Source organism: Aulonocara stuartgranti (assembly GCF_965226115.1).
Source record: "Aulonocara stuartgranti genome assembly, chromosome: 15".
Classification (NCBI taxonomy): Eukaryota; Metazoa; Chordata; class Actinopteri; order Cichliformes; family Cichlidae; genus Aulonocara; species Aulonocara stuartgranti.
In genome coordinates, this window is record NC_138951.1 from 42,075,429 (window position 1) to 42,101,485 (window position 26,057).

General features: G+C 45.2%; 2 protein-coding genes across 2 annotated transcripts; both read left to right on the plus strand.

The window, feature by feature from the left end:
• Positions 1-1,896: 1,896 nt before the first annotated feature.
• Positions 1,897-11,703, plus strand: LOC309688669 (uncharacterized protein; the record flags this gene model as incomplete). The annotated part of the gene is made up of 4 exons (XM_082504544.1): positions 1,897-3,360; positions 3,446-4,948; positions 5,042-5,492; positions 11,468-11,703. The coding sequence occupies exons 2-4, from the start codon at positions 3,665-3,667 to the stop codon at positions 11,701-11,703; spliced, it is 1,971 nt and encodes a 656-aa protein (XP_082360670.1). The 5' UTR covers positions 1,897-3,360; positions 3,446-3,664.
• Positions 11,704-23,750: 12,047 nt separating this feature from the next.
• LOC309688670 (E3 SUMO-protein ligase ZBED1-like) lies at positions 23,751-25,805 on the plus strand (the record flags this gene model as incomplete). Its single annotated transcript, XM_082504545.1, has 3 exons — positions 23,751-24,354; positions 24,622-25,232; positions 25,395-25,805. Exons 1-3 carry the CDS (start codon positions 23,799-23,801, stop codon positions 25,803-25,805), a joined length of 1,578 nt encoding a protein of 525 aa, XP_082360671.1. The 5' UTR covers positions 23,751-23,798.
• Between the last annotated feature and the right edge of the window lie 252 nt (positions 25,806-26,057).

Sequence of the window (26,057 nt, forward strand, 5' to 3'; positions counted from 1 at the left end):
TGACAACACTAGTAGTATGTACGGCAAGCTCCTTTGAACACTAGTAGTAGTTTAAACTTGGCTAGTTACGTGTTAACTTTCAACAAGGCACATCTATTAAATGCAAACTATTCCAGGTGACGTCCCCATTCATTTTTATGGTATGTACTTACCTTTGTCCTGACTTTTTGATATGTTTTATATTGAACATGTATTTGAGCTCCTGAAGTTTGTGTAAAACCCTGGAAATGCAACTATATCAAATCACTGGTCTGAATCTGACTTCACTGTTTAAGCGGAAGGACGCAGATGGATGGAAGGAAGGATTGATTTAATAGAGTTTTTACTATGGCACACACATTTTATGAAGCTGTGTATCCTGTTAAACTGTCATAGAAAACACATCATCACTTTGACAAATACAAGCAGCCAGCAGTGCACGTAATTAGTCCAGAGGCAGAATCGTATCTTGTTTCTGCTGGAGCAGCCAACACTATGTTTTATTTCATTTGCTTTTGTTTAATGTAATTTTGTGATTTTTTTCCGTATCTTATTCTATTTGGATTCTTTTTATACATTTAAATTGTTCCCATTGTTCTGTTTCCTTTTCTCCTCAGACATCAGCCCACACAATGCCAGATGTTCCTGTAATCTGCTTTATCTGACGTCCGTGGAGCTGCACGCTGTGGAACACGGCAGCTGAAACACGCTTCTTATTCTGGTACATTTTCTTTATAGTGTCACCCAGAACTTTTTCTGTGCACAGCACCTGCAAAGTATTTCTTGCAAACAATTTGCAGATACTCCTGAAGTCAGACTTAGTAACCTAAATTTAATTTAGTTGGCTGTCCAGAGGTAACATTAAAGCAATTTGCAGGACTCTTACACCCAATTTCTAAACGTCTGAGTAAAATATGGCAGGGCCATGCTTTCTCCCAGTACCCGTGTATAGTAATGGCGTCTGTACGTGACAGTTCATTTGTGTTAATGGAGAGAAAATGAGAGCACCTGTATAAATACCTACATTTTGCACTTGTATGAATGCTCTGGCAGGGCAATCTCAGTGGCAGTGGATATGACAGCCGGCTATTTGGATCCTGCCTCTCCTGCTTTTCTTCTGTCAGCCTCCGACATCTCCAAGCTCCTCAAAAAGCCCCGAGCCTCTTCTGCAGGAGCTGAACCTGGAAACAGTCTCTGCCCTTCACGCTCCACTAGTTAACGCCTGACATTTCTGTGGTGAAAAAGCTTTTCGGGAGCATTGATCTGAGGGAAAGGCTTGGTGGTTGAGAAAAGAGGAAAATCAATGAGCTCTACAGAGATGAGGGGCAGGTACATATGTATGCCAGAGCTTCCCCACAACAAAAGGCCAGTGTAGGAAAAGAGAGCTCAGTGACTCCCAATCAGCTGAAAATCGCACACTGCAGGCTGCGTCAGCAGCTCCCACTGAGAGTAAATTGTCTGTGCTGCTATTTCTGTGGGATATCTGCACTGTTAGTCAGGTGCACCGTCTCGTCCTGCATCTCTGTCTCGCACACACATGCTTACATACTGACAGATAAGACGCATTTCTTCACTTGAGGCAGTTCCTTTCATCTGCAGTGGTTAATTAATCTAATTTAAAAGGAGTGCTGAGAAGGATGTAGGCACATTTTCTCTAGTTTGGTTCTTTAAATACGAGCTCTGTCCTCAGTAACGCTCAGGTTATTAACTGATAAGTGAGCTGGTTCTCGGTTCAGCTTCTGATTTTCTGATTTCAGCTACATCATGTGGATTATTCTGCTCTCTTGTTAACCTTCCAATTCCTTATTCCACAGCTCTCATTAAACCGTTTTGTTTTGTTCATGCAGCAACATTGAATCACAGCAGCTTTGTCATTTTCAGCCTTTAATTTTTACACAGAAGCTTTAGTTCTGGTGGTCTTGGAATAATAAGAGCATAATCAGTTTCTGATGCTTGAATTTACTATTTCCCTACAAATTAAATCGAAGCCAAAGTATTTTTTCTTTGATCAGTGGTTGTTGATCAATGGTCATGAGAATTTGCATAATTAAGATTAAGGAACTGCCCTCCCAGCCCATTGTTGCTTCACTGGGCTGGTTTCAGTCATTATGCAAATGTCCTGTTGATAAGACTGAAACCTGCAAGCATTATGAGATTTTTCATTACCCCTGCTCAACAAAGATATCGAGGAATTGGTGATAAATGTTGGAGATGTGGGGGAGACGGAGCTAGCCAGTATTGCTCTCTAATCCATGATCATTTACAAAATGTTTTTTCATTTGTTTTTCCTTCATCTTTTGAGACCATGTTTTTGTGCAATGTACCAGCGGATAAACTGAATTCCAACGACAGAAGACTCCTGTATGTCCTTCTGGCCGCAAGTAAAAAGCCTCTTATGAGAAGATGGCTTAAGCCTGAACCATCAACGATGGAAGGCTGGATACATTCTGTACAAGAGATCTATACGATGGGAAAAATGTCATTTTCTCTTAAACTTCAGAGGGATACCTTCTACGGAATATGGTCTAAATGGACAGACTATGTTAAGCATATGAGGTGTGATTTTGTATATGACGTTACAACCCTGAGTATTATGTAAACCTACCTGCCCTGCCGCCTCCTAACCCTAGTTTTTTCTTTTTTTTTCTTCTTTTTTCTTTTTCTTTCTTCTTTATTTTTCAATTATAAGTTAAAATGTGACAGCAAAGAAAGTGTAAAAAGGCATACTACTGTTATGTTCAACAGCTGTCCCAATAAAAGAGATAATAATAAAAAAAAAGATTGAAACCTGCAGTCAGCTGAGACTGATGACGTCACCTGATGATGACGAAACGTTTCTCCCACAAAACGCTGCGTCCAGATGAACAGAAGCAACTTTTGGAGATTACTTACCTGGATCATTGAGAATGCATCAAGATATTATAAAGTGTATTAGTAATTATTATTAATGATTATTTTTGATATAGACTGATGCATTGGATTGAAACCACTTGTTACTGAGGTCCATGCCACTCCACCAATATAGATTTGGATGCTTGACCTCTGTTTGTCCCGTGTTGTTTGGCACTGAGATTGTCAGGGTCCTGGGACTGGGCGACCCAGGATCCCTGAGCAGTCATGTATTATATTATTATTATTATATGTATTTTGGTATTGCTGCTGCTCTCCTCCAGGATTGTAGATGTGAGTGTGTGTGTTTATGTCTGCGGGGATGCTTGGAGGATGGAGCTCAGCCACCTGCAGGCCTGAGGGGTGTGGCCCTGCGGAAGGACTGGCCACACCCGAAGCCACACACCTGCCGCTGATCAGGGCTCGTCGGGGGAGCTACTTAGGAGAGTCTTGGAGCTCCCACCGACGCGGGATCATTGCATGAGACTCCACGTTAGTCTTCTGCTTAGTTAAAGTCTGAGTGTATGCCTACTGGAATTAAGTGTCTTGACGGCTGCCTCTGTCATTTTCCCCTCAGGAGGAGCGTGGAACATCGGAGGGCAGCAGGCACGGGGTGTGTGTGGACACACGAGAGTGGAGAACACGGAGCACGGACTTTTTGGGAAGACACGACACGGGAGTCACGGGAGAGCACGGGAATTTACTGTTATTGTTTCCATCACTGTAAATAAACGCACTGTTTATACACAGAGTACCGCGCCTGGGTCCTCCTTCCCCACTCCTTCCACGGTGTGCCATGCCATACCGTGACAGAATGATCCCGCCACTTATGGACCCAGCGGTCTCCGAGGAGAGGCTCAGGAGGGAAGTTATGGATGAAGTGTACCACCTATGTGAGGTGTGGTGGGAGAAGCCAGCGGAAGGTTTGCGTCGCGCCGTGGAGAGGCGGCTGCAGGAGATGCTTTTTAAATTCCCCTGGCTGGTGGACTCCCTTAATGCAGTGGTCCTGGACTTCCTACTTTCCACCCTCCACCTCCACTCTCCTCTTCAGGCTGCCAACCAGCTCGGACAGCTGGTGGATTCACTGCCTGAGACGCCGGCCCCGACGCCGACACGGAAACGACGTTCGCGCCGCCAGCGTTCCTCACCGCAGCTAGATCCACAGACATCTCAACAGCCGGCTGTGGTGAGTCATATGGACAATTCATCGTCACTCACCTCAACTGTTTACTCTGGGGCTATGTTTATACGGTCAGCTGCCCGTCCGCTTTCGGCTCAGTTACCTGCTCAGCAGCCACCTGTAGCTGCGGCACAGCCAGCTGCCCAGCCGGTAGCCAAAGCGCAGCCCGCGGCCCAGCTGGTCGCTGTACCACAGCCTATCGCCCAGCTAGTAATCCAGCCGTCACCTGCTGAATCATCCCCCGCGACATCTACCTCACCGCTTACCGTTTCATCCTGTTCACCGTCCACATCACCCGCTCAGCCATCTTCTCCACCAGCAGCAGCCTCCATTCCACTACCCACTCCAGCGGCCTTGTCCGGAGAGAGCGACCTCACACGCGTCCAACGCCTGATGGACTGGGTAGCTCACACCACCAACACAAGGGCAAGAGTGGTGGGGTTAAACGCCATCGAGGCAATCCTGGTGGGAAATCCCTACCTCGGCCAGCTTAAGGGAGTTTCCGCCTGCCTTTGCACCCTGCATAAGGCCCGGGGGGTAGTGCAAGCTTGGGAAACCACAGACTTCGTCCAGCAGCAGCAGGAGCTCAGCGAGCCGGAGGAGCCCGCACCGCCAGCTGAGGAGCTCAGCATGCCCGAGCAGGAGCTCAGCGAGCCGGAGGAGCCCGCACCGCCTGCTGAGGAGCTCAGCGAGCCGGAGGAGCTCGGCATGCCCGAGCAGGAGCTCAGCGAGCCGGAGGAGCTCAGCATGCCCGAGCAGGAGCTCAGCGAGCCGGAGGAGCCCAGCATGCCCGAGCAGGAGCTCAGTGAGCCGGAGGAGCTCAGCATGCCCGAGCAGGAGCTCAGCGAGCCGGAGGAGCTCAGCATGCCCGAGCAGGAGCTCAGCGAGCCGGAGGAGCCCGCACCGCCAGCTGAGGAGCTCAGCGAGCCGGAGGAGCTCAGCATGCCCGAGCAGGAGCTCAGTGAGCCGGAGGAGCCCGCTCTGCCAGCTGAGGAGCTCAGCGAGCCGGAGGAGGAGCTCTCGCTGCGAGCAGAGGAGGAGCTCTCGCTGCGAGCAGAGGAGGAGCTCTCGCTGCGAGCGGAGGTGGAGCTCTCACTGCGAGCCGAGGAGGAGCTCTCGCTGCCGGCTGAGGAGGAGCTCTCGCTGCCGGCCGAGGAGGGTCCCGCTCGGCCGGAGGTCAGCGGACCGGAGGGACCTCCACGTCTAGCGCGGCCTCCTCGCCGTCCACGTCCGGTGCGTCCACGTCAGCGATCGGCGCGTCATGGACCTGGTGCCACGCCTCGCTGTTGCTCACTGGAGCAGCGACGTTGCCATCGGACCCGTGGCAGGCCACCAGAACCGTTCCGCCGCCACCGGACCCGTGGCAGGCCGCCGGAGGAACAGTGCCGCCGCCACCGGACCCGTGGCAGGCCACCAGAACCGTTCCGCCGCCACCGGACCCGTGGCAGGCCGCCGGAGGAGCAGCGCCGCCGCCACCGGACCCGTGGCAGGCCCCCTGAACTGTTTTGCTGCTGCTGCCGGACCCGGGGCCGTCCGCCGGAGCTGCTACGTCACCGCCGTTGGGCTCGAGGTAGGCCCCCTGAACTCTCTTGTTGTGTTGATGGGCCGCCTGTGACTGCTTGTGGCGTCTTTTCGTTTTCTTTTTGCACCGCTGCGGGATGCGCGGCCTGACTCTGAGACTGTGGACTGGGTCGGTTTGTTGTTTTGTTGTTTTTGCTTGTTTTGGTTCTGGCCCTCCGTCCTGGTTCCCCCCGCCGCCCGCCCTGGGTTGGTTGTGCTGTTTTTTGTTTTGGTTTTGGGGTCGTCGGGAGCTGACCCTTAGAGGGGGGGTACTGTCAGGGTCCTGGGACTGGGCGACCCAGGATCCCTGAGCAGTCATGTATTATATTATTATTATTATATGTATTTTGGTATTGCTGCTGCTCTCCTCCATGATTGTAGATGTGAGTGTGTGTGTTTATGTCTGCGGGGATGCTTGGAGGATGGAGCTCAGCCACCTGCAGGCCTGAGGGGTGTGGCCCTGCGGAAGGACTGGCCACACCCGAAGCTCGTCGGGGGAGCTACTTAGGAGAGTCTTGGAGCTCCCACCGACGCGGGATCATTGCATGAGACTCCACGTTAGTCTTCTGCTTAGTTAAAGTCTGAGTGTATGCCTACTGGAATTAAGTGTCTTGACGGCTGCCTCTGTCATTTTCCCCTCAGGAGGAGCGTGGAACATCGGAGGGCAGCAGGCACGGGGTGTGTGTGGACACACGAGAGTGGAGAACACGGAGCACGGACTTTTTGGGAAGACACGACACGGGAGTCACGGGAGAGCACGGGGATTTACTGTTATTGTTTCCATCACTGTAAATAAACGCACTGTTTATACACAGAGTACCGCGCCTGGGTCCTCCTTCCCCACTCCTTCCACGGTGTGCCATGCCATACCGTGACAGAGATGGAAGCATTAAAGCCATTGGGTCTCATCAGTTACAGCGTTGTGCTGCATCCTGCAGATGGATGATGGATTGTTTGGTAGCAGTTCAATGTCTTGAGCTTTTTCTTGTAATCCTTAAGTTTTCCTAGATAGTGGGAGAGATGGCTGGTGCCCCAGTTGAAATTCTACTACTTTCCTGCCACTATTTTACAGATACTATACTAATCTAACTAGCTAGCCTTAGCTAGCAATTAAGCACTCCACCCTAAATATGATAAACACACGGCTCCAAAAAGCCTACATGCAGGCATCAAAATATAGCATCAACATGCAGAGGGACTTCGAGAATGCATCCGTCTTTGACATACAAGGTATAGTTGGAATCTGATGAAGTAACAGCCACGTGATTTCCATTTCATCTGTTGGGAATTTTAATGCCATAGATATCACTTACTAGCTAGATGTTAAAAGGCTGCAGCTGCAGAGTTTTTGTTTGTAGTGTGAACCCAAGACGTGTGGCAACGACATTAATTTAAGTCTAAGGACTTGGTCTCAGTTGTGAGGCTAGCTAGAACCCAAGAGCTGAAACGTCTTCAAGCCACCTAAAGAAGTCCAGATGCTTTTCTTTCCAAGCTCCTTAGCCTACGATGGATGACTGAGAACCTTCACAGAAACATTACTTTAACAAAATGTGAAACATTCATTTAAAGGCTGGTTAGCAATAAGCAAAAGCAAAGGGCACAGGAGAACTAAGAGGAAGCCACGGTTGCCAAACTGTCCCGTTGTAGCCGGGGTGGCCTGTTTAATGAGCAAACATTGTTTTGTCCCTGATTCTACCTTAAATTTCCCGTATATTGATCATAGCCTGCAGTGTCACATACAGTGCACATTTACACTATGCCCCGCTGGTTGTGCATTGTGTTTCCATAGTGTCCCTTATTTGAAAGTTAAAAAGTTGGCAACCATAGACGAAGCTAAACAATAAACTAGACTGGGAACTAAAAGTTAACGCTGAGAACGTGGAACCTGAACTGTACCTGCAGATACATTTAGATATTTTATCTCTGTATATAATGTGCGCATTACCTCTTAAACTTATTTTTATCTTTATTTATCTCGTTCTTCTATCCAAAGAATGTTGAATGTAAAATCCTACAGCTGCAAAGGACCGCACACCAGAACAAGACAAACTATGGGAGGAGACACATCGAAGGAAACATGGATACAGATAACAGAGATGAGACATGGAGGGAGAGACAGAGAGACATGAACGACTGGAGAGAACATACATGAATGCACATGACACACAGGGAAGGGAACATGGAAGGAAACGTGAACGGAAAAGGGAGACGAAACACAACGACATGACTAAGACGCACAGAGGGCGAGGGAGCGATATGCACAGAAACCTAAACACAGGCGACAAGACAGATTCTCACAGGAGACACAGGCTCAACAAAAGAGCCTGACAGGCAAGAGAACATGAACCAGAAATTACCAACAGACTCTGTGACATGAAAAGGAACAAAATCAATGCAAAATATAGAAAACTGGGTCCAATGACCCAGAAACATGACATTAAGGTGTCTGAATTAACCCAGTGGTTCCCAAACCTTTTTTGCTGCGCCCCCCCCCCCCCCCCTTTGTTTTACAAGAAAAATGTTTGCGCCCCCCCCCCCCCCCCCCGCACGCACACATCCTCCAACCACACACGCCCATATTTTGCTCCATTGCGGTTTATTTCACACCTCAAACATTTAGTAAACAATTAAGCAAATACAAGTAAACTGCAATAAATTACAGGTGGTAATAAAAGAAACTACTAACTCTTTTACGCTGCGTCCGCACCTACACGGGTGATTTTGAAAGCGCAGCTGTTTCGTCCACGTAAACGGCGTTTCCAATCACCGAAAACGGAGATTTTTAAAACTCGTTTTTTGCATTTTACGAGGAATACAGAGTTCGTCACACAACGTCAAAGGTATGTGCCTTTTTCACGTCACGCTGTGGCCACGCTATTGTTTACATGAGATGAACTGCAGAATGATAGAGACGAAATACTGTTAATCTGACTGTCTGCAGGTTTTACACGCAGTTACTGTCCCTCCATTTACAAAGGCAGAGGCGTCACGGTGTCATTATTTTACTGTAGTTGTTTTTTCCTGTGTAATAATATTCAACATTGCTGTCAATACATTTTTCAAAAAACGCCTCTCTGTTCAAAATGTGTTCAAAAACATAAACAGCTGTGGGATCCTGTTTGTCTGTGATTTAGAACCGGGGGGACAAATCGTGGCAGGATCAGCCTGATGTTATTTGTATCCTGCTGTAACTTTACTGTATAAAGAGCAAACATCTCCAACATGTCAGGAGTAGTTAGTCATTACAACAAGTGTTTGTGAACTAAAAATCAAGAATGTGGGATCCTGTTTGTCCGTGATCTAAACAGCCCAGCGCTGCTCCAGACGAAGGGGAAACCAATCCTGCAGGGAGACCTACCTCAGCACCTGTGCAGGTGAAGCCAAAGGGCAGATTTGCTTCACCATATTTTCTAGTCTTTGGCTCAGAATGAAGTTGGTTTGGAAACATATTCAGCTTCATCTCCTGCTCTGCGTTTGTGTGGGCGCCCGTGCTAGCAGTGTCCAAGCGTTTTTTTTTTTCCTTTTCATCCCGCATCCTCCCTGCAGGGGGGGCGGGCCCCACACTTTGGGAAGGTCTGAATTAGCCAGTTATTGTTTAGTGGTGGCCTATATTCGATTATTATTATACATCACATGATCCTGAATAAGTGTTCATTATGTCAGGGCCATCTTCGTATTCTCAAAGCAAGAAGGTTGAGGGTTCAAATGCAGGCTGGCCTTCCTGGTTTGATATTGATTCTCTCTGGGATCTCCCACAACTCAAAAACATTGCCACAGGTAACCTGTCCAATGACCACTGCTCTAAGCTCCTTGTGTCCTTCAAATGGATCGGTGGAAGAAAAGGGATGGATGAACTTTCTCCATCATCATCTTCTTGCAAAACCAACACCCATAAAACTAAGAGCAGCATAATACTGATGATTCCTGGGTTGTGTTGTGAAAGGGAGGCAGAATCTAGTGTCAGGCAAACTGAGAGAAAAAGTTAGTTTGTAGTCTCTAGGGCAAAGTTCCTGTTAAGGATGTGCGAGAAGTACATGCATAGAACTTCTTCTTTCACTCTCAGACATGTGTTGGAGAAAGAAAAAAAGCATTGCCACTACAACTGTAAAATCTGTGCTATAAAAAACGACCGTCTCTCAGAATCTGTGGTACATCACAGAAAGTATGGAATCCACGGAGTTGCATATCCATCATAAGTGAACCACATCGTGTTTTTAATAAATGAACAAACCAGCAGGCAATGCAGCACCACTGATTTCTTTTCCTGTTTGAAATCGTTGTTGTTTCAAACATTAATTTAAAAAAACTAAACAAGTGTGTGTGTGTGTGTGTGTGTGCTAGTAAAGAAAGCAGAGCACTAATAACAGGGAATATAATTATTGGAAGCAGGCCTGATAAGGACGAGGTGAAGCCTTTCGTTGCAGACTTGCTGGTGGGACTGAATAATAAATGAAAAGCAGAGATGAAAGGGACCGTAGGTCGCCCCCCGCATGCTGACACCCTCCCAGCATCCTCCGAGTAGAACAAGTACATTCTGGGGGAATAAACAGGTTATTTAAAGATAAACAAATATGGACGCTTCCCCCAGGAGAGCATGAAATTGCGTGATGTGGTATAGGAGCAGGAGAGAGCGAGAGAGAGAGAAGGGTGAGGAGCAGGATGATAGAAAGCCCGGGGAAAAATGGAAAAGATTTTTATGCAAAATTTACTCTCAACAAGTGAAAGACAAAGAGTATTTGGCCCGTCTCCATTAACAATGGAACAATAGATTCATTTACTGTCTAAGGTACCTATTTTTACCAGAAAGGTATGCGCCTGTTCGTCTTCAGGAATTGATCATCATCAGTCACAATGAAGGCAAAGGCTCTCCAGAGACCCCAGCAGCAGAACTCCCAGAGGAGCAGTCTAAATTTTAGAAACTGTACTTTTATCTGTATGTTCAGTACAGAGGCAAAGGAAACAAAAACAAAATGTCAAAAACTGCAGTTTCTCGAGTGGCCATTAGAGGCTGTCTGTAAAAACGAGTCGTGCTGATGGACTCCCATGTTGCTTATCTTTGTCTCTCATTTCATTTTAATTATTAAGATTAAAAGTATTGGGAGCATAGCTGTTAAGATGTGGATCCTGATCATTCAAATCACTGAGCTTGAGCTCTGAGATGGCTCTGATGCCCAGCGCATGACAACTGAGGGACGTGTGTGTCAGTTTAACCAGTGAGTGAAAGTAAAACACAAGCGCAAACGAAATGCATCAGAAAGGTTTGAACAGCGTACAAACCACTAAATCCTGGTTGATCATCCTGAACCACAGTCATCCCTTATAATGTTTTAGGACTGCAAGACCATTATCTAACAATGCCAAGAGACACACATGCTGTGCATCAAGGACCGCCTCCAAAGGGCATGTTGTGTGTAAAGGTAGCGAGGAGGAGGAGCATTCTCATCCCAGGGTGCATTAAACAGCCTCCAGATGATGTTTAATGTAACTCTTTGAAATACCATGAACATTAGTGTGGTAGCAACATGACTGTCTTTGAAACAACAGGTCACGGGTTTGAATCCCGGCTGGACACGCATCCCGTAAGAATCACCAGGCTAGGTGCCCCATGCTGCCCAAACCTGCAAATAACTAAATAACCACTTTAGATGTCCACGAAATTAACAAGGTCCACATTAGGTGTTGAGGACGTGCTGATGAGAAGTGACACGCCGGAACAAGGCGGAGCCAATGAGAAGAGTTATATGTTTGCTATATCACAATGTGTTTTTATCCACCTTGTTTCTGACATTTGGTCAGTGGATTTGAAGTTCGTCCTTTCAGCAGGGGACTCACTGAGCATGTGTGTGTGTTGCGCTACAGATGTGCAGACAAACACAACCTTAAACATAAAGTCCAAGGACTTTACTGTCAAATCCAGAATCTGGAGACAGGAGGAGACTGGCATCTTTCAGTTTATCCTCAGGGATTTAAAGAACTCCAACTACGCCTCCAGAGAATTTGAGCAGACGTCTCTCTCATTTACTTTTCTGTTGCCGCTGAGGCAGAATGACGGTGATGGCTGCAGAGGCAAACAGCAGCAGCACGAGAGCCTCTAACAGTGACTGCCATCTCTCCTCCTGTAACAACCGTCAGACTTTTAACAACACTGTGGGATACCGAGAGCACCCGTGAACCCCCTCGGGGCGTCGTCTATTCTTGCCCATATGCTTTTAAAAACCACAAGCACACCTCAACCAAATGTGGCATTTTCACAGCTGTTAATCACTTGTCTTCCCTGCGTGTCCTTCAGTGTAATTACCTTGCAATCCGATCTTTCTCTCCAGTGAGGTGTGCGATTTTCTTCAAGTCTTAGCAACAGTAAAACAACATATGCAGGAGAGTTATCTGTGGAGAAGAATATTGGGTTTCCAGTTACCCAAAGGGCTTGGCTTTCAAAAAGGTGCCATCAGAAGACACCCATAAATCCCATAATCAAAAAAGAGAAAGACACTCTGTACTCTGTCCAATCTGAAACTGAACTACAGATAGTGATGTCAGCAGCGTGCATTGTTTACAAAACAACTCTATACGCCTCATTCTTACACACATGCTGTCAAAAACTGTTGTTTTGGTCAAACCAGTGGTGCAAGCATGGTTTAACTTGCTGACAGAGGACCAGTGATACAACTGGTTTCGTCAGATTTCAGCTGCAGAAAGTTCTGTGACATCCACTCTCTCACATGCAGTAGGCAACTCTGCAGTGTCCAAGTCTGAAGAAGTTTTGATGGAGATATAATGACATGTCATTGGTGTAACAGTGAAATGAGATGTCAGGGTGACAACTAATGTAACTTAATGGTAGCTCAAGCACTCAGAGCAGAACTGGTCCAAGAAGCGAGGCTCAAGCAACAAATCAGGGACTCCAGGATTGATCACGCATGTCATGGCTCCATCACTGCAGTCAATCAGACGCCGTATTCATGCTGTAGTTGCTCGGAGAGTTTTGGTGCTTGACTGTGGCACTGTCAATGAACAACTATAATTTTTCACTTTTGGCGAATCTCTTCGTCACGATATCTCCTCGGACATGTCTACATGTCCACATGCACTCCCGTCCAGTTCATAAATCGCTCCGTGGAAGTTTTTTACTAATAACTTACACTTTGTGATTTCACCACAAACCTCAAAGTAGTTATGCAAAGAGCAAAAATCAACGATTGTGTCTACATGACATTAACTCTGTGTGAAGGATTACTGCTGGTGATGAGAGCTGGCTCTCATTCTTTGAGAGCGGTTCAAGAGGCCACGCCTGAAAGCAGCGACCGTGCTCTTCTTTTAACATTCAGGAGTCCTGAACTGTGAACTGATCCCTCAGGTTAAAACTGTCAACAAGAAAAGAAGAAGAAAAGCTCTGCTTGGCTGTGGGACGTGGTTTATCATCACTTAAACCTTAATACCTTTTTTCTTAAATGTTGCTATATACCTTTTGACTAAAATAAACCAAACCATACCTTTGAAACATTGATATTTTCTTGCAAACTGGAGATCAACTCTGGGAGGAAACCTGCTGTGCATTTTTTTGATTCACAAATATCCAGCGCTGCTGATTTTAATTTGTTTTTCAGGCAGGAGGCAGAGATTGGCGATATCAGCTTCGTTCCTCTCTGACATTTTCTCTGCATGTGTTGATGGGTCTGACAGGCAGCTGAGGAGGAAAGGAGATGCACATGCGCAGAAGAGATGCCATCTTAGATAAGCAAATGTATAACAACCATCACCTGAAACTGGCAGCGCACAACCCTGCTGCTCACACACAGCCTGGACTTTACGTCCCTTATTAACAACACTCACAGTTGTGCTCTGAACCTTTGGGGAAAATGAACCTTAATGAAACTAGTGTAAAAACATCAGGCCTGAGTAAGAGTATGGGTACATCTTTAAGGGCAGGAAAAACAAAGCACGCAGAGGGGAACCTCTAATCTGCAATAATCTGCCTTTGTTAAAGCACTTTTGGCCCAGTTCCACTTCAAGGGAAACATCTGTTTAGGATCCTAACGAGTCTGCGAGCACATATAGCAAACTGTAGACTCATAGGTTAGTGAGGGATCAATAGCTATCAAATCTTTATTCAGTCCAATATGGGAGGGTGGCTGTAATGGTCTTTTAAAGGTTTCTGATTCTGGAATGAAACCTCTATCAAATTTATTTCTCTCGTCTCAAATACAAATCTCTGATAAAATGATCCTCCCAGCAAAGCTGCCTACAGGGCCTGCAAGAAAGAAGTCTATGGTTTGTTGCCAGCTTATGATTCAAGTCTTATTATTAAGATTCAACTTGTGGGAAATATGCAGAAAAACATGCCAAAATTCAGATCGTGATTCAGCTTCAGCATATACCTGAGATCTACTCTGGGTAGAGAGGGATGCAGAGATAAAGGAGTGTTGGAGGGGCTCCCTCTCCCTTTTGGCAAAATCCATTAAGATAACTGGGAAAATGAGTTTATGTCAGCTGGGCTTGGTTTGGTGTTTTCCTCTTATTTGGAGACAATATAGCAAAGTCACATTTTTAATCCATATTTAAGTATTTATGAACTCCACAGACTTCCACATTCATGGCAGAGACAATGTTTGTTTGGCTATCATTGTGTCGACATTCCCTGACATCAGTCTTTGTCAGTCTGATGCTCTCAAGCTGGTTTTCATAAAGAAAGCTGAAAAAAAGGCGCACTATAAGCATTTCTCTCGCTATTTGTTTAATTTTTGGTTTTGGGTTCCTTAACGTGACTTTAATCACTCACACGTTGGTTGGATGAGCAGTTTTTGAGAAAGCTGCAGCCATTCTGCACATTCACGTTTTGATCAGTGAGTGCGTTCAGTCGTCTTTACAAACAGTAGCTTCATGATTGCATGTTTTTGATGCATTTAGGGAACATCTGTAAATTATAGCTACGAATAATAGCGCAGGCTCTTCACTGGTGGGATTAAAAGAATGTGGAATGACTGAGGCATGAAAGTTTCAGTGCTGATAAGTTCACAGACACTCGCTACAATGGATGCATGTCTCTCTCTCTCTTTCTTTCAGACACACGCACACGCACGCACGCACACGCACACGCACGCACGCACACGCACACGCACGCACACACAGGTTGACTCATTGATTCACTAGACGGTGTGTGTTATGCGGCGTGTGACCTTTGCGAGTGTCCCCACTGGTGGAATGAAAGGTACTGAGACAACCACAGCGCAGTAGGGCGCCTCAGGAGAAATGTCAGTAATTAGCACTCGGAGCCGGTGGAGCTAACAGGCCAGATAGCTCCACAGAGAGAAGAGTGAGAGGAACAGGTGACTTATTCTACAAAGTACACGGTGTCACATATCAGGATTAAAGAGGTCTATTAGAGTCTGCTCGTTCAGAATTAAATCTGGAGGGTGTCATCGTACACCAGTGTACTCTGCCTCTGCTCTGAATCTTACAGTGACATGTAATAATTTTTATCACTTTTTTTTCTCCGTGGCAACTGTCAGTCCATGCAGCTATTGTCTAGACAATAAGGGCCCCAAAAATATCCAGAATCTGAAGTGGGAGCTTGAATGTACTCGGTAGATTTCATGTAAGTGTACTGTACCCTTCAGTATGAGGCTTCTTTTGTGGAAAGCTGAGATATGAACATCTTTAAAACATGTTCCTAAAGTGTAAGTCAATCCTTTGAGAAGGCAAATCACTGCATCCCTTGGGGAGTCTTGTCAGGGACGGAGTGTGGGATATTTCAGGCCCAATGTTATAGGCTATTCTGTCCATGTACCACTATAGTGAGAGCTGCTTTTTGCCATCAGTAAATGAGACCCATTGGGTGTTGGACCCTGCTGGATCTGCCATGACAGACTTTCTGTTTATAATCTTCATGGACAGGATTTCTAGCTGTAGCCAAAAGGCAGCAAATCTTCAGTTTGGATAATATGACTTTCAAATCTCTACCCATGATTCTCAGCTGGACAACGCTGTAGTGCACAGTCCGGTTTGGGGAGGAGTTCCTGCCTTCAAGATGTTGGTTGTGACCAAGAATAAAATAATGATGTTAAAAACACTGAAGCTGTTTCAGATGACATACCTGTGTAGGTGTGGATACGTCTCGGAGAGAGGCAGTGACCTCTTTTTATCACAGAGCGATAAAGCTGATGAACCATGAAGGGAAAAGAGGTGTTGAAGCAAGGTTAAGAAAGGAGATGATGGCAGTCTGACTTCATGGTAAAAAAGAGCACTACAGATGCTGGCAGGAAGAGAAGAGGAAGGCCGAAGAGGACATTCATGGATGTAGTGAAGGAGGATATGCAGGGCTGGTGAGGTAGAGGTGCGGTGGGGCAACATCTAAAGGAAGCAGCTGCAAAAGCAGAATAAAGAAACAGATTAGTCTTTGTGTACAGTCTCTGGTTATGTGGCCTGAGTACTGAGTAATTCATTGTGAGAGTTTTTCTTCCCACTCTCACCAAAGCACTTACTCATAAGGGATTTACTGATTGTTGGGGTGTCTTTACCTTACAGTAGAACGTGCCTTGAACAACTGCTCTATAAATAATAATAATAATGACATATTGAATACACTGAACTGAACTGAATTGCATTCCCATGATCTCAGCTGTAATATTTGTCCCTTTGTCTCCTGTGTCTCCCCCTTCTTTAGTTTACACAGCCGTACTTTTGCATTAGCCTGCAATGATTTATGTCCATGTGCACAAAGTCTCTCATAATGAGACTGCAGTTTGAACTTGTGATTTCTACACTCAAGTTATACTGTGAAAAAAAGAAGAAAGATCAGCTTTTTGGTTAAAGTAAAGCCGTTGATGCTTTTTCAAAGCTGCATTATTTTCAATTGTGCATTTGAAATTGGATTCAATATTTTCTAAACAAGCTGTGTCCATATTCATGTGCAGTGATTCATTTTCATGACTATTTCACGTGTAACTCATTAGTCCAGTCTCATGGAAATTATTTCCAGTCTCATTATTTCGGTCCTTCAGTGTGGCAAACAATAAATGATCCCCTTTATTGGTAAACCAGTCTTCTCACTCTGGTTTCAGTACCAGCCTTTGTAGATGTATTCTGCCTGCTTACGCCTTCTCTACAGTACGGCGGCCCTGAGAGGCCAAACGGACACGCTGTAACTACTTCAACCACAAATAAAAATCGTAATTGAGACACAGATAGACCTTCGATGTAACTACAGCTGCTGTGCTGCTGCCCCTCTGCAGCACTTTGGTCAGATTATTTAAAAGAAGAGGCTCTGTGCAGCTGTTGCTCTGGTAACCCGGTGATTTGGATGAAAATACTAAGAAAAGGATTTGGGGAAATGGACAGCCCTGATGGATTTGCGATGAGTGGAGAAAGGCAGTAAATTGTTCTGAGTGATTGTGCAAAAGACGAGTGTCTGTGAACCATTTCTGTACATTTCCAATGCTGCGTTTTTACAATAATAAACTATGCTATTAAGAACAGGGTGCAGTGTTTTTTTAAACCACATCAGCAGATGTATTTTATCCTTATTGGAAGCAGGAGTGGACAAGTGAGTGGGAGGGGCTACAAATGAGAGACCAAACAAACCTCAGTTTGGCTTGTGGTTATATATAACAGCTCTAGGAACTGTTGGAATGATCTTACCTGAAGTGTTTTATTACTGGGCCTTATATTAATCTCATATTAATCAAAAGTGCCATATAATCATATAGAAGTATGTTAAGTGGACACAGTCCTGAACAATAAAGGCATTAGAGCAGGTGTCCTTCAGTCGAGGACTCTCGCCCATGTTTGCCTGTAGAGCAGGAGATAAGAGGGAAGCATCTTGTAGTGGAAACTTACTGAAATGCTGTTGTTTAGACTAGAATAAGGCGCCCGGTAATAAAACTGTCAGGTGTTCGTCACCATTTGAGATCCGCTGCAACGTGTCATGCAGGACGCATCTCCCTTCTAGAAGTATCGTGAAAGTGAAATAAAGTGTTAAATGGTCTATGAGCAGTGTTTTGTCTTCCATGTCTCTGAGGAATCAAAAGAACTCGGTGAAGTGTTGATATTTAACACAACCATCAGATCAGCTTTCGACTGACACATCTGTCACATGAATGAATGTAAACGGGTCCAATGGATCTGGAAGAAAAATGACAACAATAATATTACAGTCTGCCTATGAATCATTTTAACGATTCTCTTGTTTTATTATTACACAGGAAAACTGGTTTAATTATTACAATAACTCTATACAGTTTAATGAATAATAAACAAATAAATGAGTAACGTTTTGCCAGGATTTATTTCAGTCCAACTGGCCATGGGAAGCTGGCTTCAAAAGTTAATTAATCTTCACATAATTTCCTTGTTCAAAATTCTCAATTTTCCAATGAAAATTAACCGTTTTACAAAGAAAATGTATAAAAAATGATTTTGGATCCTTATAGCTAGCTGGACAGTAGGTGCATTTATTGTTTCGGTCTCGCCCAGCTGGATCTTGTTTTGGCTTCAGAGAGAGAAAACTTTGGCTGACAGATGTTCCTAAACAAGCAGCTAGTGTGTAGCTGTAACCGGTGTGATTCTGCGTGTCTGATAAAAAAGTTAAAAGAAAGAAAGACCTCCAAGTAAATAATTTGCCCACTCCAGCTCCTCTCCCACAGGGGAATTGTAGAAAAGGCTGGCATTTATTTTTACATTAAACATAAAGTATGCATTTACACGTAACATATTTGACATAAAATAAAACAAAAACAACAACATGAAATCCGACATAAAAAAGTTAAAAGAAAGAAAGACCTCCAAGTAAATAATTTGCCCACTCCAGCTCCTAGACCAAATACAAACAGTGGGGAAGAGGGTTAGCTCAACCCACCACAACTTCCAAGCTAGCAAGGAGTATATATTCATTTATGGCGCCTAAAACACATTTATGATACACACATACTACACACTTATAACATCTTACAAAAACAGGCTTAATAATGACAATAATTGAAGCAATCAGAAACATCAGGGTGGCTAAATATGAATTATATGTGTGTTTTACAGTGTTGGAAAGAAAGGACACCCACCTCTCCCACAGGGGAATTGTAGAAAAGGGGAGAGGCAAAAGGGGTGCATTGTATTTATAGGATTGCACCAAAGAAGAAGAAGAAAAGAATGAGGAGGGGCTCTAACTGATAATGAACATAACTACAGGCTTGGAGGTCCTAAAAGTCAGGTATAAAAGGAGCAGTTTGGGGGTTTAGAACACATTTTGTGTAATTATAACAAGATGTGATTTATGACCCTGTTACATTCACTCCCCAAGAATTACACAAAATCCTAAAGAGTACACAAAAAAAATGAAATGTATAAATTAGGGGTGCAACGATATTCGTATCGATATTGAACCGTTCGATACAGTGCTTTCGGTTCGGTACGCATATGTATCGAACAATACAACATTTGTAATTTATTTTATCAACTTTCCTTCTGACGATGCTGTCTGTGTTGAGCGCTCAGTGAATCTGTGTTCGACTACTCCGCCTAGGCTGCACTGTCGAGCGCAGATCCACTGAGCGCTCAACACAGACAGCATAGTCAGAAGGAAGAGCGCAGGGCAAGCTAGCAAGACAGAAGTTAAGCTCTCCTTGCAACAGGCAAATTGAACCTCATTCAGTTCTGGCGTTTGGAATTATTTTGGTTTTCATGTGACGTATGACCCTGAAGGTAAGCGAGTCATGGACTAAAGTAAAACAGTATGTTGGATGTGCCATGCAATGCTCAATTACATGGGTGGGAGCTAGTGCGTTAGCGCAGTTAGCTCGTTAACGTGTTGGCCGTCTAGCCCCATGCACGGGGCGATCGGCGGTAGCTCGTTAACGGAGATTTGCCGTGTTGTGGCGTTAAGGTCATTTCAACGAGATTAACCTGAAAGCACTAGTGGGAACACAACGAATATGACTGCACATTTACGCCGACATCATCCTAGTGCAAAGACAAAAACAACAAGCATGCTACTAACTTTAGCCGAGTCATTTAGACAGCTGTTAGCACATGATTCTCCTTATGCTGCTGAGAATATAGCCCAGAAGAAGCGGATAGTATAGCTTTTATTTTGGAAAGAGCCATTTCTCTGTAATAAACTCTCTTTTCCAAAGATGAGTGATTCCTCAATCAGATACAGGGCTCGCAATATCGCTAGCCCGACGTCCCGGGGCTAGCGATTTTTTCAGTCGGGCTACCAAAAACTATCTCTGCCCTGTCCGTCGGGCTATTGTAGGAAGGAAAAATATATGTCAATGCTTTTGCATTCTTTCAGAAATGTAGCTGGGTAATTATGTCATTGGCATCGGTGAGCCACTGTCAATATGTGACATATTGAAATCGCGTTTGAATTTGCGCTTGTTTTTTTGCTTTCACTTTGCAATCGTGCAAACTGTGTATAGAGAGCGACAGCACTGATCTGTGAGTGATGATAATTTGTGCACCAATTCCTCTGACATCGTCTTATTAATCGTTAGCTTACTATGCAAACATGACAAGTGAAATCTCCCGCAGCTTAAACATGTGAGAGGTTGATCGCGCAGAGAATCGCTGAGCTTATGTGAGTCCGTGTGTAAAAGCAGCAGGATATATATTTTAGTTCTGCTGAGCCAAATAAGACCGGTCAGGGTGAAGAAGTGACAGCCAAAGAAAAGCTTACCACAAGACAAATCAGACAAATCAGACTATAAGGCAAAAAGAAAGTGCAGCTTTATGGTTTCATGGACAAAAGAATTTCTGTGGCTGCGATATGACGAGCTAAATAACCAGGGCTGCACATAAGTGGTCCGCAGGTGCGCATTCGCTGTCAAAATAAAAAACACGCACAAGGGTTAGGGTTAAATTTAAAAACTGTACTTTTGAGTTAAAATATATATTATAATTTTAATAAATGACAAATTATAAAGGCATGAACATTTTTTTTGTATCGAAAAAATATCGAACCGTGACACCAAAGTATCGAACCGAACCGTGAATTTTGTGTATCGTTGCACCCCTAGTATAAATACACCCACAACAACAGATACAGTGGCCTCAAACAAATTCACATCACATATACAATGAATTAGATCAGCAACATAGCTTCCTCCAAGGAGGATAAGAGACCTGAGACCCGCTCAGCGCCTAGCAAGATCCCAGGACACACTATAGACAAAATGAGGTGCCATTTACACCACACAAAACAGGCCATAATATCTATGGGCGTCACCATCAGACTGCACAGACTGACAAAATACAGTCAACTCTGTGCCTCTATTATTCTTTACCAAAAACAATAGCAATGGACAACATACAGCAATAAACAAATGCACACATCGATAACCGCTGCTTGAACAGGTTCAACACCAAGGAGTGTTTTGAGTTGAGCCATTGATTCGATCAAGCGCCGAACTGGTTTGATGATTCTACCAAAACGTGTGGTAAGTCCCTGATCCAAGTCCACATCTTCGGGTTCAAGAGAATGAAAACTATGGGAGTCAGCAGAGGAGCCTGGGGAGGCTCCATCACCAGCCAGCCCACCAAGATCAGGAGCGCCAATCATAGGAGGGGTCGCATGAACGCCATCTTCGACTGGGTCAGTGGCGGATTGCTGATGGATCCATGATAGTGTGCAGTCATCACACTCGCCAATGCTGGAGACAGAATCCACAGTATGAGTGGCAGGAGGTACAGCTCCTGTGCCCCCAAGAGATGTCACGGACCCATCCAGGTCAGACTCAGCGGCGCCACTGACAACACTCACAGCAGGATGTGCAGCATCATCATTCAATGTTGTGTCCAAGGGCAAAAAGTTAACTTGAAGGAGCAGGTTGCGATGCACCACACGCTTATGTCCTTCTTTGTCTCTGATACGGCAGATGTGAAGAGCAGGATCCAAGTCGACTACCATGTACACAACAGGTTCCCATTTGTCAGAGAGCTTCCTTTTTCCTCTGACTCCCTTGTTTGCCAACAACGCCTGGTCCCCTAGTGAAAGAGGCAGACCCTTCACCTTTCTGTTGTACTGGTCAGACTGGTGTCTCTGCTCCATCGTGCTGTGTTCCTGGGCTCGGAGCATGGCAGAGCGCAGGTCATCCATCACTGACTTGACATAGGTATCATAGTCACAAATGGTGTCATCATGAAGGACATCCCGAAACACGAGGTCAACTGGCAACCTTGGGACCCTCCCAAACATCAGGTAGAATGGCGCAAAGCCGGTGGTCTCGTGTGCCGTACAGTTATACACAAACGTCATGGACTGTATCATCTGCGGCCATTTCTGCTTACATCTGGGGGGGAGGGACCGTAACATGTTTCCAAGGGTGCGATTAAATCTCTCTGTGGTACCATTACCCATGGGGTGGTATGGTGAAGTGTGGGATTTGGCAACGCCACCCAAAACCAGAAGCTCTGCGAGCAGCTCACTCTCAAAACTAGCTCCCCGGTCAGAGTGAATGCGCTGAGGGAAGCCATACACACAGAAGAATCCATCCCAGAGCTTTTTAGCAACTCTCTTAGCTGTCTGATCCTGGCATTGGAATGCATGTGCTAATTTTGTGAAGTGGTCAGTAATCACAAGGACATCCACAGACTTGTTGTTGCTGTCCTCAGCTGACCAGAAGTCAATGCACACAAGTTCCAGTGGAGCACAGGTCTTAATGCTTTCCAACGGGGCCCTAGCTGCTGGCTCTGGGGTCTTGCTGAGAACACACCTGCGGCAATTTCTCACATGATCGTGCACATCCTTCTCCATATCATACCAGAAGAAATGCTGACGAGCCAAGGAGAGTGTGCGAGATTGACCTTGATGGCCAGCATTGTCGTGTATGCCAGACAGCACCACTTGTTTTAGGGAGTCAGGTACCACAAACTGGAATCTCTTGTGTTTGGTCAGTGGGTCCCTCACGACTCTGTAGAGGACACCATTGAGGAATGTGAGCTTATCCCATTGTTTCAGGAGCCGCAACGTATGTTGGTTCTCATGACAGCGCTCACGTCTGGAGGGTCTGCGCTTACGCTCAACATAGCAGGCTACTCTGGAGATCACAGGATCCCCTGTTTGATGAGACAGGAGATCAGCATGGGACAGCGCATGAGTAACATCACAGTCAGGTGGACTAATGGAGGTCAGGTGACCAGCGAGGGATGTTGCACGCTGGTGAGAAGCAGACTCCCACTCACAGAGGGAAGACATGAGAGAAGACACGTCATCAGTTGACAGAGACACATCAAGCACAGCAGAGGGTGGAGCACTGCGTATCGATTGAGGCTGACAGGTCAAACGGAAGGCATCTTGGACACTGGCATCTTTCACATCACTGACTTGCTCTAGCAGCTCAAAGTAGGGCTCCGACAGGAGGCGTTGGGCCAAAGGCCTCACAAACGGTTCCCTGCTCAGGGTGTCTGCCACAATGTTCAGTTTTCCAGGAACATGTTTGATCTCAAAGCAGTATGGTGCAAGCTTAGAGACCCAACGCTGTTCACAGGCATCCAGCTTTGGCTTAGTCAGAATGTATGTGAGAGGATTGTTATCAGTCCAGACAGTGAACCGGTGACCCTTGAGCCAGTGGCTGAACTTATCGCACACAGCCCACTTCAGAGCCAAAAATTCAAGCCGGAGCAAAAAGTGGCTTCGCAATACGAGAGCACCCTGGAATGAAATGCTGGTAAACATCACCATGCCAAGGAAGGATCTCACTTTCCTCTGAGAAGGGCTGCTCAATTAATCGAATTTTAATCACGATTACGATCTGGGCTTTCAACGATCATTAAAAATGACTGAGCCGATTATTAGCACCTCCCTCGTGCTTTACTCTCGCGAGGTGGCAAATCGAGCGCACCTCTCTGCGTTTCGAACACGCGTCACATCAATTAAGAGTACCTGAGGAAAGCTAAGCAGACGTTATTTGGAGAGGAGAGGATAATGGCTACTAAAGAAAGAATGCTGTTGGTTGAAAAGCGAGGTAAAACTACTTCAGTGGTGTGGAAACATTATGGGTTCGCGGAGTCCGACGTGGATCAAGTCGATATAGTGTGTAAACTTTGCTACGGTGTTGTAGCTGCACCACAGGGCAACACTACAAATGTATTCAATCATTTGAAGACCGCTCACAAACTGACATACAATCAAACAATGAAGGAGCATAGAGAAAAACCCTCAACAACACATGCTTCATCCTCACAGACCTCCATTCACGCTACCATGTACAACGCGACTAAATATCCCACCAGCTCCCAGAGACACAAGGAGATAACAAACGCGGTAACGTTTTTCCTCGCCAAAGACCAATGCTCAATTAACACAGTGGACACCCCCGGCTTTAAGAAACTAATCAACACTTTGGACAAACGGTATAACTTGCCATTTCGTCACTATTTTAGTCGAGTGGCGATTCCCGCTTTATATGACGAGTGTCATGATGGTGTTGCAAAGGAAGTGGCTACAGCCCAATATTTTGCCACCACAACGGACTTGTGGTCAAGCCGCACCATGGAGCCGTATTTGAGCCTCACGGTACGTTTCATTGACATGGATTTCAACATGAAAACGAAATGTCTCCAGACATCATTTTTCCCAGAAGACCACACAGGGCAGAACATAGCTGCAGGTCTGAAACAAGCACTGGCTACGTGGGATCTGGAGGAGGGTAAACTCGTCTGTATAACCACAGACAACGCTGCAAATGTCATACTGGCTGCACAACTGAATGGCTGGATGAGGCTCCAGTGCTTTGGGCACAGATTACATTTGGCCATAGGTGAGTAGGCCTAATTCCTACTGAATATGATGCATAATGTGATTTTCTTTCAATAAGTATACAACATAATGCTTTGAATGAATATAATAAATAAAAAACGATTTAAATTCAGAGATACTTTTATTCATTCTCACAGTCATACACATTTTCTATGAATTATACAAACACATAAATAAGCTACCATCACTTTTTCTTATTCATTCATACTCAAGGAAATGACAATCATCATCCTGATAATGCTTGTTTATATTTTTTATGGTTTTATAGAAAGAGCCATGAAAGATCACAGGATTGAGCGTGCAGTGGGGGTCTGCAAAAAAGTGGTCAGCACCTTTTCATTCAGTTGGAAAAAAAAGAGAGAGCTGAAAAAGGCACAGATAGACCTCAAACTGCCAGACCACTCCTTAAAGACTGAATGTCCAACCAGATGGGGATCTAGGCAGGCCATGGTTTCCAGAGTCCTTGAGCAGCAGAAGGCCATTGCCCATGTCCTCTCCCAAGACAAAGGAACCAGGCACCTCATCCCCTCATGGCAGGACATTGATGTCCTTGAGGCCATCAACAAGACCTTGGGACCTCTGGTTGAATTCACTGATGCACTTTCTGGAGAGAAATATGTGAGTGTGTCTTTAATAAAACCAACACTCCACCTATTTAACAACTCAATCTTGGCTGAGCAAGATGATGACACAGACCTCTCAAAATGCATCAAGAGGAGAATACTGGAGTACCTAAATGAAAAGTATGGTGACTCACCAACACAAGAGTTGCTTGACATGGCCACTGTCCTGGACCCAAGGTTCAAACTGAGATATGTAAGCGAGGTCAGCCAAGAGACAATAAAAGCCAGACTGACAATGGAAATGAAGTCCATCATGGTATTTATAAAGATACTAAACATCTATCTATCCATCTATCCATCTATCTATCATTATTTATAGTAATTATTTAAGGATTGTATTCTAGAATGCCAAACCCGAGACAGATAAAACTGGTTCCTCATTCTGTGTTGCTGTCATTTTATGTTTGTCCCATTAAAGGAGGCTGCAGTGATGGGGACACCCGTTGGTAACACGGAGGTTGCTGATGATGGTGCATCAAACCAAAAGAAGAGGGAAAAGGGCCTAAGCAGCTTCTTTAAGGCCCCTCACAGCACAGCTCCAGGTGCAGAACATGCTCTTCAACTTGTCCAGGCCATAGCTTTTGAGCTTCAGGCCTACCTCCAGGCAGGGACCCTGGACACAGAGGAAGACCCACTGGGGTGGTGGAAGCTATCACAGAACCTCTTCCCACGACTCTCCATCCTGGCAAAGAAATATCTTTGCATCCCAGCCACAAATGCCTCAACAGAAAGGGTCTTTAGTACTGGTGGAAATGTTGTCAACTGCCTGCGTGCATCCCTGAAGCCTGATCATGTCAATAGGCTGGTGATTTTGGCTAAAAACCTTTGAAAGGTTGCAGGAACCATGTTTTGTTGAGCCATTTTGAGATTGTATGGGACTCGGGCCTACTAGTTTTTATTTATTTCTTATAAAAGGTACTACTTTCAGTGTTTAATTTTATTTTTGTTCAGGCAGCAACTTTAGTTGACATACCTCAATGTCAGTTTGATGCAATTGTGCATTGTGTGGCTACACAGCTTGCCTTGATGTTTGGTTATTTGTATGCATAAATATTATGCAGTAGTTTGAAGTTCACTAAAC